At 36.1% G+C, this 21,859-nt stretch overlaps 1 protein-coding gene across 1 annotated transcript; it reads right to left on the bottom strand.

The window, feature by feature from the left end:
- Positions 1-623: 623 nt before the first annotated feature.
- LOC110098659 (paladin-like) lies at positions 624-21,457 on the bottom strand. The gene is made up of 11 exons (XM_020825555.2): positions 21,044-21,457; positions 13,761-13,892; positions 13,524-13,595; positions 2,320-2,390; positions 2,124-2,223; positions 1,940-2,038; positions 1,651-1,777; positions 1,307-1,440; positions 1,161-1,220; positions 740-975; positions 624-678 (listed from the first exon to the last, which is right to left on the bottom strand). The coding sequence occupies exons 1-11, from the start codon at positions 21,224-21,226 to the stop codon at positions 624-626; spliced, it is 1,269 nt and encodes a 422-aa protein (XP_020681214.1). The 5' UTR covers positions 21,227-21,457.
- Between the last annotated feature and the right edge of the window lie 402 nt (positions 21,458-21,859).

Genomic DNA, 21,859 nt, shown 5'->3' with positions numbered 1-21,859 from the left:
CAAAACTTTATGGTGCTGTAAAAGTGATTTCTTAATATTAAAAAAACAAGGGATCGATTAGCTGCTATAAGTGTAATTCAATGAAAATGAATTAAAGCACGGGCTTTGTTTGCTATTTAAGATTCAGAACAGAATACCATTTGCACTTCACAAGTTTACAATACTAGATCTCCGTCAAAAAAAAAAAAAAATAGAAAATCACTACCATCTACCTGCATTTGAAATTTAAACCTTTGAAATTGCTTGTTTATCATATAACACCCTCAAAAAGTTCAATTTGATTTTAATAAGCATACATCATGAAAAACCTGAATTACTTCCACTATCTAGATCCTGCAAAGATGCTTTGTATATTCGCTTAACAAACAGCCGATTGAACAAAAATGTTTATAAGTTTTGATAGTTTATATTGCCATCTAAACCATCAAAAGATGCCAAGTATATATGCTTAGTGACCACGGCTTATTAAATATGCAGGTCAAAAAATTGGATATACTAACATTTAACAGTGTATAGAAGGAAAAATAGGTTTATTAATTATTTAGATGTTTCAGTTACGAAAAAAAATGACAAAAAACAAACTTGCTTCGAGTTTTTTCTTATCCATGCAAAGGATAATAATTCTAGATTTCAATATCCATAGATTCCTCTGCAGCACAGGGTTGAGCGATTCTTAAACTGGTATCGTTATAATGGTTCTAAATATGGAACAGGAACTGGAATTTGGAATGACACACACCTGCGAAGTATGCTATACAGTTCAGGTCTTGCTCTCATCCAGTCTGAAAATGTATTTCTCTCAGATGAAATTGCATGAAGAACTGCTCTTTCTGTATGGATGTAAACAGCAAAGCAGATAAGGAAGTAATATCTTTCCAAGTATTCAACAAAGAAGGAAAGTGAGGCTTCCCTCTTCTTTTCATCAGGCTGACGAAGTATGTTGTTACGATAATTGCCGATAGCTTCTCTCAAATTCTGTAGAATGAAAGAAACAAAAGCTTTAGGGAGAGGAAGAAAATCTAGTTCAGATAAAATGATATTTTCCAGAGGTTGAAGTTAATTGTGTAGTTTTTGGGCCTGATAATGCGGCTCAACAGGGAAGAAATTGTCACATATTTCAAACGTTTAAATAGTTTCCACAAACAACTTTTGGACTATACCTGCATGGCGTCACACTTATCAATAACTTTATCCACCTGCCTTTTTCCCTCTAATCCGCCCTAAAGAAAAGAAATCAAACCAAATGGTGGATCTCTACGAATTTTTACCAGCTATCAAGGGCAAAGTAAAAAACAAGCTATCTGACCTCCAGTACACGAATTAGGCTTCTAATAACAGGGTATTCACCTCTCCGAGCAGCGTCCTCAGAATTAGGCATATTATCAGAGACATCTAATCCATTATTGTAGATTTTTCCAATGGAATGTGTCCTTGGAATGCCTACAAGCAATAAATGCAAATAATATATGAATGTATAAGAAAGAGCGACCATAGGAATGGCGTGCAGATTTGGCAATGTATGATCATAACAAAGTGCATTGGATGCTCAGTTGTAAAGTCTCATAGGAGTGAGGTGCAGATTTGAAATAAAAGTAACTCACATATATCCTTAAAAAATGATGGTATAAATGCTGCAAGTAATTTTCTCACCAGATGCTCCAATACGATTAAGGTAAACCAGAGTAGCTATCACCATCCCTGTCGTAGTTCTTCCCCTACCCATTTGACAATTGAAAATATATTCAGTATCATTTTCCACTTGAGAAATCCGATGCACCTGATATGAATAAAGCAACAGTTATTCGACAGATTAGCACCAAAGCAAAAGGAAAAAAAATAATCCAGCATGGACATAACTCAGCATGTAGATTCAGGGATGACAAAAAATCAAGTTCATGCTAAAAAAAGATGGCCTGTGAAATCGGGACAGATGACTAACCAAATCATCAAAGTCTCGCTCTTTAGGGGATTTTTCATCTGTTATAGGAACCCGCTCATAATCAACAAGGAAACCTTCCATCTGTAACTCTTGATAAACCTATCAAATAAAACAAATCATGAACTTTATGATGATCATATATAAGCGGCCAACATTACTGCATGAAAAGTCAGGTTATTCGGACCTCCAAGGGAGTCTTAACATAATCCCGTGTCACTGGCTCCCACAGGTCCACCATCTGACCATCTGGCAGTTCGTCGGTTACAAGGATTTTACTCCCGTATCTTCAATTAACAGTTCAAATATCAATTTACCGCTTCCAAAAATTTTAAAAAAACAAAATTATATATATATATATATATATATATATAGAAGCATACCGGGCTGCTTCTATAAGGATATCTTCTTTTAAGCGAGATTCCATTTGTTCAACTCTAACACTGTTTATTCCCTATGAGAAATGGGAAAGAGGATGAGAATATCAAGGTTGTACAAAAGTTCTAACAAACTTAAATAAAACAGCTGTTAGAATGATAGAATCTAAAGAGATTTTGTAAATAAAAGGGAGAAACATTCATCCAAATCTAAGAAAAAGGTGAAAAATGTACTGCTTCATCCAAATCACTCACAGCCTAGGAAAGGAAACTACTTAAAGCATACCCAGATTAAAATTTATAAACACTACATGCTGAAATGGGATGCTATAAAATGATAAGTCATGTATAAGTTATGAACATCTAAATGTTTATGAAAAGTAAATGAGACAAGTCATTTATGGGGAATAGGCCCACATAAATAAAAGCAAAAGACCTAACAAGATAAGCCTTAGAGAAGTCATGCAAAAGATACCCTACTCTCTCTCACCTCTAAAAGTTGGGAATTCAGATTCACCCATGAATAAGAGAGTTGCCTTAATTCTAAAAGTTGGGAATGTGAACCCAACCTTGAATTAGAGAGCTATAAGTGTGCAAAGTATAGAGTTATCATATGATTTGCCGAAAGTATTGGGAAGTAAACATAACAAGAAATATGGAAAAAAATAAACACAAAGTAATTAGCATTGTTATGCATTGATTTCTTACAATTCATAATTTTTATAGAGATCCCAAGATTATTTAAAATTGAAAACAAATATTATGATTCTTATTTCTTATATTATGCAAGTGTATTTTATTGAGTTTTAACTCATTAGCAGTGGTTGTATTGCAAGAAATAGGAAATAGCCCATGGGACTCTATGCAGGAAATTGACTGCACTTTTGTGTACATATGTTTTGATAGTGTATAGAAGCTAGAATAAGAGGTTGTACAGATACATTTTTTTGCATATAACTTTATTAAAAAATTTAGTGTAAAGCTCTGTATTTCTTTGATGTATCATTCATATGCTTCCAAAAATGAAATTAGTAGATAAATTGTTAAAACTAAAAAGTGCTTTGTAATGTGATAGTCTTGATAGGTTATTTCCTACTCGTCTAATTCTGATAGAAATATTTCAGGATGGTGTTAAAAAGAAATATGTTTATTCTGATTTTACTTCTCTGTTATACTCTAGGTTGACTAAAGGGGGTCAAAATGATGTGTGACATTCCACCCACCTTAATGCAAAGGAGGGGATGGCTAGGAGAGAATTTCAAATTAGGAGGGTTGTTGTTGACCTCTGTATAATACCCAATGGAAGTAAAAATGAAATCGTACCTCTGCTATAAATCTTCTGCCAAATCCCTGATATCCTGCTGGCTGAAACCTCAGACTGCCGAACCATTCAAATCTCGCAAATCCAGCCGACGTTCGCGTCACTTCTCCGTGTTTCCTGCCCAAATCCCGTTCCAGCTGGATGCTCCTCTCGTCTTTAAAAGCCAGATGAAACGAGGCTTCAGCTCTACACATACGACTGCTTCCACACTCGTTTCCCTCCGTCTCTGCTTCGCGCTTCCAGCAACCCGGCGCTAGAGCTGCAGAATCCCTTCCATTCCGTCGCTCCCTACTGCTCTCCACGCTCGACTCCACACAACCTCCTCTCCCACAGCAGCTGCTTCCCGATCTCCTCCCTATCCGACGCCTCCTCTGGCCTTAGACCAAGTCGACGCCAGCTCCTTGGTCAGCCGAACCCGACCTCTCTTCCCCGATCCCTTTGCCTCCTTCGACGACATCTACCTCTGTCGACTCCCCACACAAGTAGAGAGAGAGAGAGAGAGAGAGGAGAGCACCTCTTGCCCTTGCCGAAACCAGGCCGATCCCTCTCTGCCTTGGCCTCAAGCTCCACCCTGATCTCCTATGTCTTTGCCGCAAGAAGCTCCTACCTGGTCGAACATCCCGTAGCCGACGATCCCTTCTTTAGGATCGGAAGTTATTCCATTTTGATCGAGAGCAAGCACAGGAGCTTTTTGCTGTGAAGGTAGCAATCTCCTTTTCGCATGCAACTTCGGCCAAATCCTGTAAATCTCCCAAACCGAGAGTGATGGGGGAGGGAAGTTTTATTTTATTTTATTTTATAGTTATTATTATATTATCAGCCGGACAAAAGAGCTAAATGCCTAGTCGAAAATATTACTAGGATCCATTCTCAAACAATCTCTTGCCAGTAAGGACGTGGTACGTGTCCTCTGACCGACGGTTTTGTCACCAAATTGCACCGCAGGATAAATGGTTATGGCTCGGTGCCCTCTGAACCGAGTGGTTTTACCACCAAATGGCACTCCTAAATTATGATTATGGCCAAGGCCAATACATTCCTTAACGCATCAAATCTTTGAGATATGAATCAATATGATTTGATTGATAGGGCACAAAGCCCTCTGTAAGCTAGGGTGGATTTAAATTTGTCCCCTTAGACAAATATTCAACCCCGGTCTACAAGGTACCCTTGGACGAGGCAACCCATGGCTGCCGACAAAGATCTTTCTGTCAGGTTGGGTCGAATACCTCCTCTGACTAAGTAGACCAGGGACCACGATGGCCCGGGACGACGGAACCATGGGATCTTGATCGGGTCTATCATCCATTCCCCCACCATCCGCTTTTAGTGCAAGATGATGAAATTTCTTATTTTAAATATCAAACTTTTCAAATCTTTTCAAATATCCAAATCCAAATCTATTTCTCCAAATCTCAATACCTATGCTGTTACTATATGTCAGATAACACGTATATTCTACGTATCTGATTGACGACTAGCCTTAATCGAAAGTTCTCTCTCGTGATCGGGAGGGGTAATTAACTATAGGGGCTTGCGCCTATAGGAAACCAGAACTCAGATCATAAAGTCCTCACAAAATGAGGGCGAAATCTCTGGGTAGTGTCTTATCTACAAACCCATCTGCCTTCCAAAATTTACCTCGGAACTTAGTTCATTAAAACTCCCTCGCCGAATAAGAAAAGCGAGTAGAGGTCGAGGCCGAATTTTCGGAGCCCACAGTTGTTTTGAGAATTACTATATCAGGGTATGCTTTAAGTAGTTTCCTTTCCTAGGGTAGGTTTATTTCTTGTTTGTTGAATTTAGATTCTTCTTAGGTTGATTTGGCTCTAGATGACAGCTAAGGGTTTAGGAGAGCTGGATCTTAGATTGTTTGTTGATTTGGCTTTAGATTCTTCTTTGTAATGCTCATTTAAATCTAAAAAATATCATTTTTAAAATTTTAAAACCAAGTATTTTTAGGTCTACATCTATACATCTCTTAACATAGACCAAATCCATGGGCGAAGGGAAGGGGGAGCAAGGAGGGGCACATGCCCCCCCCCCCCTTAAAAAAATGTATAGGGAATTTAGAGAGAGGCTAAGTTGAAAACTTCATAAATTAAATCGAAGACCATCTGAACTCCGATTTCAGCAAACTTATAGCCAAACTAAACGTATCAAAAATACAAACCCAACGGCACCAAATTCGACTTAATCCGAACCCAAATGACTCCAAATCAAAGACCCGAAGCACATTTGGAAGGTTTAAATCATAATTTGGTTTACCAAATGGTTTACAAACATAACATGCTTATAGTTGAATTGAGCGGCTAGACGAGACGAATCCAACGAGCTCAAGATAGTCAAATTCTGAAATCACTAAGCCATTTAAATGCCCAATAAACGACCCACGATCAAGCGATTCAATATTGGTCGTCGATTCAAATCACTCCCAATTTAATTTCCTATTCATTCACATTTTTTTTCTTGGTTGATATTAGCTTAATCCTATATTGATTTGATCTTAAAGAAATTTTATGAATTTTTTTGTGCAATGAGATTTTTAATATCACGTATTTAGTTAATATATTGAACCTGTTCTAACAGAAATCAAGTGATTTGATGATTGGAAGTCATTTTGTGAAGGAAAAAAAATAAACTAATTCACTATCAAAGTTTTATCATTTTTAAAACTGATTATATTGGTCACAAGCCTGGATGTAAAAAGTTGAAGGAAAATTTTTAAAAAAAATTAATTTAGGCCCCCCCTAAATACATTTTCTGGCTCCGCCACTGGCCAAATCTAAAACATAAACTATCCTAACCGGGTCATCAAAAGACCGATATTTTATGTGACCAACCATATAAGACAACTCTCTCTAATCTTATCTTCCACTAGAGCTACTCCACCTTATCACGTATATGCTCGTTTTATATTTTGTTTCTAAGAGTAAGGCCACTCATTCACCTTAGCATCCTCATCTCTGCAACACTTAACTTAATTGTATGTTTCTCTTTTAATGGCCAACATTCTGTGCCATAAAGCACTGCAGGTCTCACCACCATCTTATAGAATTTTCCCTTAAGTTTGAGGAGTACTTTTCTATCACACAACAGACTCAGTGCCTTCCTCCACTTCAACCATCCAAATTCAAGTTTACCTTCAACTCCCTCTCTAGTCTATCAACAAGAAGAATATCATCAGTAAAAAGCATACACCATGGTACATCCTCTTGCAAATGTCTGGTAAGAACATCATTACTAAAGCAAAAAGATATGGGTTTAAAGCTGATTCGTGATGTAATGCAACTGAAATAGGAAAATACTTGGTCAAACCACCTATATTTGAACAAAAGTAATAACTCTTGTATACATATCCTTAATTACTTGAATATAATTATTATTAACCCCTTTCTTTTCTAGAACTCTCTATAGCACTTCTCTAGAAACTGTATCATAAGCTTTCTCCAAATCAATAAATATCATATGTAGATCCTCCTTGATCTCTCTATAGTTCCCCATCAAACCTCTCAATAAAAAAATCAGTCAGTAGCAAATGAGTGTTCTCTATAAAATATAAAGCTGATGGCGCACTGGAAAGATACAAAAGCAAGACTAGTGGCAAAAGGGTACACTCAGACATATGGCATTGACTATCAGGAAACCTTTGCACCAGTAACCAAGATGAACACTATCAAAATTCTACTCTCAATAGCAGCTAAGTACAATTGACATCTGGAATAATTAGATGTAAAAAATGCATTCCTACATGGGGATCTAGAAGAAGAAATAGTTATCTAGGATTTAAGGAAAATTCTGGAGGAAACAAGATGTGTAAATTGAAAAGGGGCCTATATGGGCCAAACAATCACCAAAGGCCTAATTTTGAAGGTTCTCTAAATTGGGGGAAGTTAAAGAATATCTAGATGTAAACAAGGGTGTTTATCAGAGACTTGTGGAAAAATTGATCTACTCTTCCCACACCAGACCAAATATAGCATTTATTGTAAGTATGGTCAGTCAGTTTATGCAAAATCCAAAACAAATACACATGCAAGCAGTAGAGAGAATACTACATTACCTTAAGGGAAACCCAGAAAAAGATATTCTATTTAGAAGAGTCCATGGAATAACCTTAGAAGCATACACTAACGCTGATTATGCAGGGTCACCAGTAGATAGAAGATCTACCTCTGGATACTGCACATTCCTTGGAGGGAACCTAGTTATATGGAGAAGCAAGAAACAAAATGTGGTGGCAAGATCGAGAGCAGAAGCAGAATATAAAGCTATGGCCCTGGGAATATGTGATTTACTATGGATCAAGATGATTCTAGAAGACCTAAAGATCAAGTGGAACGATTCCATGAAGCTATATTAAATAACAAATCAGCAATCAGTATAGCTCACAATCCAGTCCAGCATGACATGACCAAACACATAGATGTGGGCAGACACTTTATTAAAGAAAAATTAGACTGTGATCTAATAAGCATCAATCATGTATCATCTAAAGAACAACTTGTAGATGTCCTTACCAAAGGATTAGACAACTCTACCTTCCTCAGAATAATTGTCAAGCTGGGAATGACATATATGTATTCCCCAACCTGAGAGGGATTGTTAAATCTCAGCACCTAATTCTTGTATGAATCCAATAGTGTAGGATAGAGATCCATAGGAAGCATTGAGTACCTTCCATAGCTAGAGTGCTAGACATCTTATTTATAAAGGATTATATTATAGCAATTAGTCATTATTTTGTAGTTATTATTTTCCTTAGTAAGACCTCTTGCATATATCTATAAATATAGATGATGCTATATAATAAAGTCACGGTTTTCTCTCAACTCACTTGATTTCAACAAGATATATTCACATTTATCAAGATCAAGCCCATGGCCAAAGCTTGAAACAATTTCATTTTTTTTTCCTTCATTTTTTCAAGTATATAATGTCCATATTTGTCAAAAAAATTTGTTACTAACAGTTTAATATTAGATGGCATAAAATCCCCTATCAAAGTAATTTCCTATTCATAACATATTGGAGAGGATCTTTGTCACGGCCCGGCAGGGTAAGCTCGAGCAAATGAGGCGGAAACAGATATCGGACGAAAATTTAAAACATAATTCAGATATCATCACATAAAAATTAACTTATCTAACATCCAAAACAATTATAAAAACCCATTAAAACTTTCAAAACACAAAAATTTTATTATAACATAAGAAATTTAAACATGTGGATCATAACTAGACATGCAAGATCCACAACAAAAAGAAATATCAAAAATACATTCAACAAAAGAGCCTGTCTCCCATGGTAACCCTACGCAGGTAGGTATATTGTTGTCTATCCGCCATCCTTAAATAGTGGTTCTCTTAAAAACATCCTAAAACTAGGGAGTGAGCTACACTCAGTAGCTAACAAGTAACTCTACTAAACTCAATTACAATGTAATGAAGATCAATATGCATACTTTAATATGAGGCTGAGCAACAAGTAACTAAAGAAGTAAACAATATAATATCATGCAAAGATAGCCGTGCACCTATCTATTTATGAATTTATATGATCATTTTACATTTCATAAGATTAATACTTCTTTCATTTCATGCATTTCAACTTGTCTTTATTTCTTGTACACATATATTTATCTTATCTGTATTCTATACACCCGTATCGGAATACCAAAATTGTACTGATCAGATACACATATTTATTGGTCATATCATTTTCCTTTATCATATTACCCCGAAGAGCCATATTACTCCAAAAAATTATATTGTGCCAAGGCACCATATTGATACTTCGCCTCAACATGCACAAATTCATATGCAATAACTATCATAGGATAAGTGGCAAATATACATAACAATCATTTGTATCTTTTATCATATTCTTATGCAAAGCTACATGAAGATTTTTTTAAATAAAAATGTCTAACTTACTAAATACTTTAAACAAAACAATAATGTGGGCTCCGAAAATTCGGCCCCGGCCTCCCCGCCGCGCGATTTCTTTTTATTTGGCGAGGGAGTTTTAACGGATAAGTTCCGGGGTAAATTTTGGAAGGCAGATGGGTTTGTAGATAAGACACTACCCAGAGATTTCGCCCTCATTTTGCGAGGACTTTATGATCTGAGTTCTGGTTTCCTATAGGCGCAAGCTCCTATAGTTAATTACCCCTCCCGATCTGGCAAGCAGGGACGGCGTCGAAGGAGGAGCGAAGTCGGCTGGCCACGAAGGAGCTAAAGAAGCGTGCGCAATGGAGAGAGTTACCTTCAATGTCCGCGAGCCCTCGTTCTTGCTTCCGATCGGAAGTGTCGTGACTTCCGGTCGAAGAGGAAGGGAAGTCGTCGATCGAGCGGGGTCGGACAGCCACCGAAGTGCCGACGAAGCCGCGAAAGGGAAAAAGTTACCCTCACAACCCTCGAGCTCCTGTCTTTCTTCCGATCCGATCCGACCGAGAAAGGAAAGTCGTCGATCGAGCGAGCGTAGTCAGCGACGAGAGAGGGAGAGGAAGTGGACTCGGGAGAGGGAGCCGGAGTAAGGGCCGAGAGCTTGTTTGGGAGAAGGGAGAACCAGCGATCGGAGGGGCAGCGAGATCGGGAGAAAGCCAGGGAGAGAATCGAATGCGAGGAAGAGAGTGCGGAGGCCTTCGGCCTCATTCTCTTTGGCTTTTTAACGACTCGACCGAGTCGTGCGAGACGCGACGCTCGGTCGTGCGAGGAGAGGCGACGACGTGCGTAGGTTGTGCGACGTGCTGCGACAGGGGAGCAGGTAAGATTTGATTTATTTTTTTTTTCTTTTCTTTTTTTTTTTACAGAGAAGGGTCAACAAATAATTACTTTTAATATGCCAAATAAAAGAATTAACATACTATTCTGATACTAAAATGTATCACAATGCATTTAACTTTAAAAGAACATTGAATTTGAAGAATTAAATAAACCTACATAACAGATGTGTGAAATTTATCATTTTCTTTCAATGCCTTTCCTCTCCCACTTTGAAATCCTACAAATAGTGTAACTTCGATCATCCCATATGAACCTTAAATCTTGTTTATTAAAAGAACAAGTCATGTAGTTTAACATTAATCATAATTCTTAATTGTCATTAGCATTAAGACATACATGAATGTCATTATAATATTTATCAATTGTTATTTATCATTAACATAAACCCTTCATTAACATGTCATTATTTGTCATTAACATAAATCCTCCTTAATTATAATCATCATTATAAGATAATTATTTTCGGATTTAATTATATCTTAAATTTTAAAAATTCATATTTTTTGTTTAAAATCATAATTTACCTATTTTAACCCTTTACCAATTCCTAAATTAATTTCAAATAGCTTAAATTTTTTGTTTTATCTTAAAGCCCTAATTTTGGAACCCAAATTTTCCCTATTTTCCTTACATTTGCATGTTAAAACATTTCTCTTAACCTAATTAATAAATAAACTGATGGACCGGTTCACCCGGTCCGGCCTGGACCCGTGCAGGTCTATAGGCGGAAGAGAGGGGGCCGGGCGGACCGGCTGGACCAAAGGGACCCACCCACTTAAGTGGGGGTAATTTGGGGATGGGAGGAATTTTGGGGATGGTATGAATAGGGCCATTAGGGTTTAGTTTTGGGGATGATGAAAAGGGAAGTCTCTTTCTAGTTTTCTTCTCCTAGTCTTCTTCTTGTTTTTTTCTAGGATTTTCTTGTGGGAGATCTTGTCCTTCTCGAAGTGGACAAACTTATTTTGTTTTCTATTTGCTTTCTAATGCAAAGGTTATTGTCTTTCATCCCAACTCTCTTGTGATTGTTTCTCTTGATTTTGGTGGAGAAATTCCTCTCTGTTGGGGGAAATTAGGGCAAAACCAAAATTGTGAAACCCTAGGGCGTATCATAAACATAAAAAAATTTGGACTTTCTATTAATAAAAATTTAGGAAAAATGAAAAATTGTTCTAAACCCTAATTTTATCCTAAAAGAAACATTCCTAAGGCTATTAGGAATGTTATTTGTGAAAGCACTTTCTTGAAAATTGAAATTTGGAAAAACCCTAATTTTTAAAACTTGAAAATTTTTCATGAAAGTTTAGTTTAAACCCATAAAAATCATTTTCGTGAAAGCAATTTGAAAGAAAATTGAAATAGGAGAAAAACTTAATTTTAGATCTCATAAATTTTGAGAAAGAAAGAGGGATTTAGAGTTTAGAAGTTACCTAAGGCCTTCTCCAACAATTCCCCTTTAAATCTTGCCGAAAAGCAGCCGCTGCCTAGGAGCCCTTGCCGCCGCCCCTTCCTCCTCCTCTTCTTCATTCGGCCGCACACACGCGTGAAAGGGAACTGGTTCGGTCCCCCTTTTACACTCCTCCTTGGGCAGCGGGGGCAAATGATGCATGTGCCCCAACTAGCCAAAGGTTCTTATTATGAGGGCTATTTAGTTTTTTTGTCATTAATAAACTTCGTCGATTTTTAACTTTAAATCCCTGTGAAATTAAATATAAATTTTTATATCAAAACGATCAAAATTTCGCATAGAATTTTATAAAAATTATTTTGTCAAATTCTAACAACTTTGAAAATTCGTCTATTTTCGTCGCAATGCGATGAAATACGTGCAACGCTTACGATCGATATTTTCGGGTTTTACAATCTTCTTAATTATAGGCTTAAGTTTATGGATCAAAGGCTAGTAGTCCATCATCCCTAGGTGTATACATAGAATATGCGATTTGGACTCTATGCCAAAGTTATTTATTAAGGGAGTTCATATTTGTCAGAAAATTTATCACCCAGAGAGCCCAAGTATACGGAACCTTGTCTGATAAATTCCTATTTTTCATAATGATAGGAATTTATTAACAAATATTTGATCTTTTTTGAAATATATTCCAAACAAACTTTATGCAAAAAGGATTAGGTTTAAAAAGCACAAATGAAGAAACAAGACTATTAAATGAGGTCATGAATAATTTAATAGAAAACATAATGCAATAAATATTACATTCAATGGAGAGAATGAGAGAGTAAATAAGAAGGCTCTGATCCCTGAACAAAGCATATTACGGATAAAAAGCTAATATTCAAAATTGCAAATGGCTAATTCTTTTCATTAACAATTGACAAACTCCAGGACAATTTATAAGGGTTAGCCCCTCATCAAGGTAAGATATGAAAATAACAGAATAAAAATTGTTCAGATTGCCCTACAAAATTCACAAGGACATGAACAAATAGATATAGTCAAATTCTCTTTCATACTATGTTTAAGGTATAAACTATAAATTTCCCATTAGTAATCATTTTATTAAGGGATATATTACCTAGTTTGAAGTAAAATTTATCATAATCGTCATCTTCCGCATCCCAACCATGGGGGTAGGCAATTTTTCCCATTAAATGACTACAAGTAATAGCTAGTTAAAAGATATGTATGGTTATAACCAAATAAAATATTATCAGATTTATGCAGGTAAACTTATCTAGTAAAACCGTAGTAGTTGTGACTCCCGCTAAACTGAAAACTCTTCCATCTTAACACCCACCAAAGCACCCCCTCATCTCTTGAAAAACCAAAACTTGCTCGCACCCCCGCCTCCACAACCCAAAAGATAACTTAAGTAAAACCAAAACAAAAACTTGTCTATTCAAAGTCAAAACAAAAACACAACTAATCCAGAACCTGTGCTAAACAGCAAGCTCAGGTAAGGTTAAGAAAAATATTTCCATAAATCCTTTATTCTTATTATTCCTACTGCAAGGAAGAAATAGGCAATATTCTTAAATCATTTTTATCAAGAGTAAACGAACTAGGACCAACTATGAGAAGCTAATTGTGATATAAAATGACTAGATGCTTTCAAAAAGCATAGAAATAAGGTTTATGTTAATACCGTGTACTCAAGGTTGGAGAAGGGCTTTTCCACATCTCGCAATACAAAGGGACGATCATTTATGTATACAACCTACAATAATAAAATATAAAATCAGTTATATATAAAAAAAAAAAAAAAAGATAAGTAGCACAACATCAAAAAGCTCAAAATACAATGTCTTAGAAGACGAAGACCAAGAAATATCATCATATATAGGCCTAAAACAAAGTTCAACTCTGGATGCAAAAATCTTACTGGTTCTTCACGGAGATTATGCCAAAGTACTTTCTTCTGCTTTCCATTTTGTCGTGCGTCAATATGAACAAGTACATTTCGGATTCCATTGATTGTAGGAATAGCAACTCCATGAACTGGCAAAGATCCAGCCTGAAAATTCATATGTCGAACAATCACATATCTTGTAAAGTGCTATAACATAAACAAATTATTACAAAGATGGCTTCAAGCACGCGCATGCACAAGTTCCTAAAAATTCCAGCTGGAAGGAGCTCAAAAACTCACTATAGCCTTAGCAAGCTATTTTCATACACACTAAACCATCTTCTGACATGCTCTAGCTTGCATTTGTCATCATCCATGTGCCATGCCACATAGATGTCATGCTCAAATATCCAAGATTATATCTATGTTCTTTTAACTATCAAATGATGAAACTTGTATCGACAAAATAGCCCAGGAAGGCAAAGAATAAGAAGGTAGGGAGATATATCTTTCATGAACTACCATTTTAAAATAGCATATCAATCAATCTATTTATCATTTGCCTTACCCCAGCTATTTAGGGTTGGATTACTATGTCCTTCATCCATTCCTATTGGGCGGTACACTTCATCTTTGTTTAAACAAAATTTCATTGAAGATTAGCCATTATTCTGGAATAAATTAAGCAGCGCATTCAAAATCAATTTGTCATGTTCCATTCTAGAGCCCTTGAAACATGTAAATATTTACAAGCAGAAATTCTATATTTCAGCGACGGATCTTTTAAAGATTAGTATGTGCTGAATTCATCATGTATTCTTAGACAACTCAGGAAAAAACCTATTTATCTTACCAAAGACAGCCCTTCATAGATAGTCCTACCAGTGCATAAATAAGATCAGGGTTTGAAGTACAATAGCTAGTTCCTCACACCATGTTAAACCAGATAGTTGTTAGACCAAAAAGTTTAAATTCACAAGTTCTGGCTAAGGATTTTTCTATGAAAAACAAAATATCCCCTAATACGATCCTATTCTAGCTCTAGATAAAATCAATTCTATAAAGAAAAAAAAAAGGAAACAAAGCAATATTGGGTAACTAGGCTGTCAGCATAAAAAGGTGGTAAAGTTTTTTTTTTTTTTTTTTAGGGGCGGGGGGTGCGGGGGTGTGATAATTGATGATAGTCCAGCAAAAATCAAGCATTGCAACCATCCAACAATATGAAAAGATATTAACTGAATAAGCTTTGATGAGTAATAAAAGACTATTAAAAGATATCCGAACAACAATGAAAGAAAAAAAAAAAGGAAAGACTAGTTAGATGAAAAATAATGTCAGATCTAAACGAATTACTAGTACTCAATAGGATGAATGGTGAAAGAGTTTTTAAAGCCAATCTGCCCCAAATAATTGAGATAAAGCTAATGAAGGCCATGATAGTTTCATGAAAAATATAGGGATTATATTTTCATTAGAGAAGATTTAGTCATTCTTACTGCAAGTCACATCAGATATTCTCTCTATCAATATATTTTCTACTTAAGGAGAACTTCAGTGGCTCCTCCTAATCTTCTCCAATTCAAAAGACACGTCAGGTCTAAATTCTACTATCAATTGCTTTTTCTATTGTAAATGAACATAATCTGCACTAAATTGATTCATCGACGAAGAAACGGGCAAATATACTATATGATTTAAGTTGGAGGAGTTCCCTCAACTGTGAGCAAAATGTGAGTTTTCATTTAAGATTTTCTGCTTTGTAATTAACGTCCAAAATCTCTACTTATTCATTCAAATTAATAAAAGGAAAGATTTATCCTATGAATATTGGCATATATTATAAATATTAACATTAAAACTTTATTACAGGAACTAATTCTGATATTTTTCCAAACTATTTACTTGTCTACCAAATTCGAGATATGAAGTATTGCTTCGATTAATATCAACAGAGATAATATACTTTGCCTAAAATGAAGCCCATAGGAATAAACTTTTGTCTCTTTGCATGAGTTGTGGAAATCATTGATCAAAGATAAGTATCAATCTGCTTTTTATACTAACAGATAAAAAAAAGAAATAAAAACACGCTGCATGTTATTTCAACCTTCCTAGGATTAGTGTAGGGTGCTCAGGCAGGAGTTTTATGTACCCCCAAGTAGTTCACGATATTTCTTTATGTAATAGACGACATCTGCTTAAAGGAAGATTTATAGTGTGTGCTTGATGACCAAAAGTCCGATCTTACTTTTCATTATTAGCTAACAATCCTCCCATCACTTCATGTTTATGTCGCATAAAAATATTCAACACAATTCTACTCCGACATAAAAGATAATCCTTCAAAACACGATAAAGGAAAACCCAATCAGCATTAATATCCTTTTACTCCACATAACCCAAATCATAAACAAAAACCATACAACCAAAAGCAGAGAAAATATAGCCTCCTCATAACTTGTCACACAACTTCCTACATCAAAGCTCTAAGTTGAAAAAAAGGTCACAAACACCTCTAAAGTAATTCAGTACCATTCTACATTCCTAGCACACACATTACGGGAATGCCCTAACATCCGATGCAATCTTCTCACAAGCAGATTGAATTGCTACACAATAAAAAAATTAGCGCACGGGCGGAATCATGTTCCACTTATTGTCCACCCTAAAAATAATACTTATAACCAGGGGCAATTTTGAACCCCCCCCCACCGAAAACCTTTGTTTGCCCTTCCCTTTCACAAACAAACGGGCATCCTTTTGTGCAAACCCGCAGCCAGTCGGCTGCCTCTCTTCTTTTCTTTTCTCCCCACGGGTGAAACCACGATAAAGACGTCGCTGCTCCACACCTCCGACTACTCCCCGTACAACAGCATCGTCAGACGATGTTGTGATGTAAGCACAAGTATAAGAAAACTGAAACAAAAAGAACAATGGATAAAACTGAAACCAGACTCTATTAAAATAGTAGTAATCAACTAAAACACTCAAAATCCAACAAGAAAGCACGAAGAGATTTTTAAGAAAGAAAGAAAATAAAACCAACGCTATCTTCAGACCACCGTCAGAGCGGGTTCCTCACATGCATCGAATTGTAGGTTAAATAAGATAAGTGCATAGGACTAGCAAACCAATGGTCCACCACTGCAAGATCGTCCAATTCTTCCAACAGATGCTTCAAAGTCAACCAACAATCACTACCAAAGCTCAAGAAGAAAGATACAGATGGAGTGGCACTTGCGGAGAGACGAAAGAGATTAGAAGCCAAGACGAAGCGTGGAAAGAGCTCGCAAGATTTCCGGAGGAGATGAGAAAGAAGAATGGAACAAGCTCGCAAGCTTTTCCAATAACCCGCAGGTCAATAGCAAATTTGCTCAAAATAATCAACTCCTCTTCACAGAAACTTTTCATATTTATAGGCAAGATAGTAGAATACCAATAGTCACATTCATTAATTTCCACAAGAACGCAAGCACCAAGTCACGATTTTTCCCAATGCTTTTCATGAAAAAAAACAACCCAGTCGAAGAACCGAGGCAGCCACGGGACCAAAGAAACCGCACGGAACCAAGGCGCCAAATGCCACGAGAAAACCCCCCAGCTCGGGAAATCCAACAGCCACCGTGAGAACCAAGAGGACAAGGCACAGAATTCAGCCAGCCAAGAATCCAAGGAGCCAAGGCACAAAAAACAGTAAGCATAGCCACGATTTCCCAAGAGACAAGAAGAAAGGGGAAGGAGAAGGGACAAGTCCACTCCAAAATTGAATCCTTCTTAATGAGCTTCCTTTAGAACATTAATGAGCTACTTAACTTCAGCTCAAGCAACTAAGAGAATGAGCTCAACCCCAACCTTCTCCATTCATCACCAAAGGCCCCAACAACTAACCCGTGAACCAGCAGTAGCCAAAGGACCAATCAAGCCAGCAAACCAAAGGTCTACCAAGCCCCATGCACAACCTACCATGTTCATTGGATGCTTTCCCATCATTAGATAGATAAAAAAAGAAAAGAAAATAAAATATACTATTGTTCAAATAAAAATGAAATTACAAAAATATTTGATAGCATCATGCCGCCATTTGGGAACCGTGTAAGTTATATGTTTACATTTTTTTCTTGAATTTGGCAAGCAAAATAAAAATAGTATTTGATTGAAGTAGAAAAATATGTTTATCTAATTGAAACCCGAGATCTAGAAGTCATCTTGTGATTGCATTAATTTGTGGTGTTTGGCCTTGTGTATTAATATTTGCTTATAGCATTAGTAAAGAATATGTTAAACATATTTTTTTGTGGACTTCAAATTCTATATGTATATATTGACTTTATTTTTGAAGATCTAAAAAAATCTGGTAGATGATTTAGTTATATGCTTTTGAAATAGTTTTGGACCCAAAAAACTATTACAATATTAAATCAAATGAATAAGGGGTTTGTAATAACATAGACTCTTTCTAGTAATATAATTAAATTAATTTTTGCTGAATGAGCTGAAAATTTGTAGACAATCAGATATAGAAAATTGAATAAATTATAGATGATAGATTGGTTAATATTTTTGAAGTTGACTTCACCAAATATGCAAAAAAAAAAAATTGTAGTGTTACAACTGTTATGACTCTGTCTTTTATCATAAATGATATTGGTGATGCATACTAGGGGTGCAAATGAGTCGAGTCGAGTCAAGTCAGGTAGTGGCTTTATCAAGCTGAGCTCGTTTAGCTCATACTGAGCTCGAACCCTACTCAATGTATAAAAATCAAACTCAAGCTTGACTCGATTAAAAATCTTGAGCTCAATTCAATTGAAAATCTCAAACTCGACTCATTTATGAAACTAAAATTTTTATCATCTTAAAAAATTCTTAAGAAAAGGGTATATTAAAAAAAATTAAAATATATTCTAAAATTGAATAGCTTGACAAGCTAACGAGTTGAGTCATATTGAGCTCAAACTTGAGCTCATTTAGTAAACGAGCTCAATTACAGGCTCATAGCTCAAACTTAGGGGTGTCAAAATAGGTTTTCGGGTCAGGTTCGGGTCCAACCCGAAATTGACTAGAGTCCAAATGGGATTGACCCTAACCCGACCCGATTTTACAAACGGGTCAAGAATTCCAACCCGGACCCGACCTGTCAATTTACTGGGTTGATCTGACCTGACCCGCCAACTCGGATCTGGTGGACCTCCAGACAAAGCCCCTGCTCCCTTCGTCTCCCTAGGTCATAAGCAGACAGAACCACAAAACCCCCCTCCTTAGTTCGTAGCTCCTGATCTCCCTCTCTCACGTCTGACTTCGCCAGCACCACCCAGCTCACTAATCGGACTTCTCTCTCCTGTAGACTGCCCAGCCGAAGCCCACCCCCTTCTACGCTTTGTTTGCACACCCAAGCTAGGTCTGCCAACCGACCCTGCCTCCTTCAAGCCACAATCTCACCAAGCAGCTTAAGCCTTTGCTCTATCTCCCTCAAGCTGCGATCTCAACCACAGCCGAAGCCAGCCCCTTCTCCGCTATGTTCGCACCTCCTCCGAATAATCGAATATGGGTTAATTTTGAGTTTTCAGGTCAACCCAGGTCAATTTTGAGTTTTCAGGTCAACCCAAACTCAATCCGATTTTAAAAACGGGCCAGAATATCAAACTCAAACTCGACTCGTTTATCAAACGGTTTGGCTTAAACCCGAAATTTTTTGGTCGGATCCAGGTTGGGTCAAATATTGACACTCCTACTCGAACTCGACACACAATAAGCTCGACTCGCGAGCTCATTAGATAGTCGAGTTCGAGTTAGCTTGACTCACTTACACGCCTAATATATAATTCTTAATTTTAGTGGATGAGTTACATAATGCCTCCACGAAGGAACAATCAGTTGATGTTGTGAGATATGTGGATAAATTGAGTCAAGTTATTAAGAGAATTATGGATATTAAACATGTTTCATTGACCAATGCAGTCACACTTAATACATCTCTTAAATCTACACTTACAAAGCATTCACTGAGCATACATAGAATACATGATCAAGGATATAATATGACATCTAATATGCGAGGATAGTTTCATTATTTGAAAGCACTAATACTTAAAAATAATCCATAGGCATTTCATATTTATTGTTTTGCTCATTAACTTTAATTGTGTTTAGTAGCTATAATAAAAAAATTTGGCAGGTAAAACAACTTTTTAATATCACTTCAAGAATTATAAATATTACGGGTTCTTCATGTAAGAGGAGTGATACTCTTAAATTCATTCAGCATAATAAAATAATTTTTCATCTTATCATTGAGGCACCAAGTAGTTGGCGAGATTTGAGTTATCACAAGTCTTGCAAATGAAAGATTAAGATATCATGAATGCAATGAAACTAATGAAGGTATCCTAATAACAATTGCAGATGATTAGAGATATAGATAAGTTACTTTATTGGAATAAGTATAATGCTTTACATTATTTTAAAATTAAAATTTCTATATGAGCTCTATATTTAAGTCTAGTTGATGGCGAGTACGAAGAAGTGAAGAAATAACAAACTTACATAATTATCATATTGATTTATTTTACACACTTATTAATATGCAATTCTAATAACTAAATAATTGATTCTCTGAAGCCTGCACCGAGTTGTTATTGTATAGCATGTCTAAATCCAAATAATTCATTTTCTACTTATGATAAGAGGAAATTAATTTGTCTTGTGGAGTTATATTCAAGTGATTTTTCTTAAATTGAACTTGTGACCCTTAAATACTAGCTAATTACATACATTATTGATATGCGTACAAACGATGAGTTCTCATCTTTGAGTATTGCTGATTTAGCAAGATAAATCATTAAGACTAAGAAAGATAATGTGTGTTCCCTAATTTATAGGTTTATTAGCTTGATATTTACTTTATCGGTTGCTACTACTATAGTAGATTTTTTAAATGAAGATTGTCAAGCAACGATTATATAATAAAATGAGTGATGAATGACTCAATAAATGTTTAGTACCGTACACTGAGAAAGATATATTCAATTTAATTCTCAATAAGATTATAATACAATGTTATCAAAAAATGTAAAATAGAATATAAAGCTTGTAATTATTTTTATCAATTATAATGAAACACAAGCCTTTGCTTTGAATTTTATCTTATGTATAATTTTTTTATTTAAATTATTTTTTAATGTATTTGCCCACCACCCTAAAAAATAAAATCGATTTCTGCATGAACCACCGTATCACAATGATCACAGAAATATAGCAACTGAAACTAGAGCCAAGCACACCTCAAAGAATATGAGGATAAGGAAATGAGGCCAGACCTGCCTGTAATTGGGAGCGCCGTCAATCTGCGGAGTGAGGCGCTTGTTTTGGCAGCCAGGGAAGTGGTCACTCTTCAGAATTGTCTTCTTCCCCAGCACCGATCCACCTCTATAGTTCATGACGTGCTCAGGCTCGTAGGTCACCGACCCAGTCGGCGACGGTGGCAGCGGTACCTTCGTCATTTTAGCCTTTTTGTTTTTTCCCCAACCTACAAATCCTCTCTCCCAGATAGAACGATGAGAAATCCAAAGGCGGGGAGGGTAAAAGGTGCGATAAATAGACAACAATGCCCGCCGATTCGGCCAACCAACTGAGGGAAAAGCCAAGAATGGATCGCGATAAAGAAAGTGGGTAAAGTAGAAGAAAAGGCTACTGTGCGAGTACGAAGGGAGCAAGGACGAAAAAGACCACTATATAACTTATTATAAGATATATAAGATAATTCCCACGATATTTAGCATTTATGGCCAAAAAACATACGGAAAATCGGGAATGATAGGGAAGAAATTTTCAAAATAATTCAATTTGACTGTTTCTTTTTTTAACGTTTATATCAATTAAATCAAAATCAAACACATGAAATACATAAGAATCAAACTCAAAATATCTTGATAATAATCAAAACTCCAAAACTAACAGACCAAGGTGAGGTCTCTAATTTGACTATTTTTATTTGACTATTTTTTAACTATTTATATATATATATATATATAAGCACCTAAGTTATGAAATCAAGGTTCTTAAAATATATAGAATCTGAAGAGATCTTCAAGAGTTCAATAATTTGATCAAGGTTGAATTTAATGATGTAATAA

The sequence above is a fragment of the Dendrobium catenatum genome, unplaced genomic scaffold, assembly GCF_001605985.2.
Source record: "Dendrobium catenatum unplaced genomic scaffold, ASM160598v2 fragScaff_scaffold_753, whole genome shotgun sequence".
Taxonomy (NCBI): domain Eukaryota; kingdom Viridiplantae; phylum Streptophyta; class Magnoliopsida; order Asparagales; family Orchidaceae; genus Dendrobium; species Dendrobium catenatum.
This window is presented reverse-complemented; position numbering and strand designations above follow the sequence as displayed.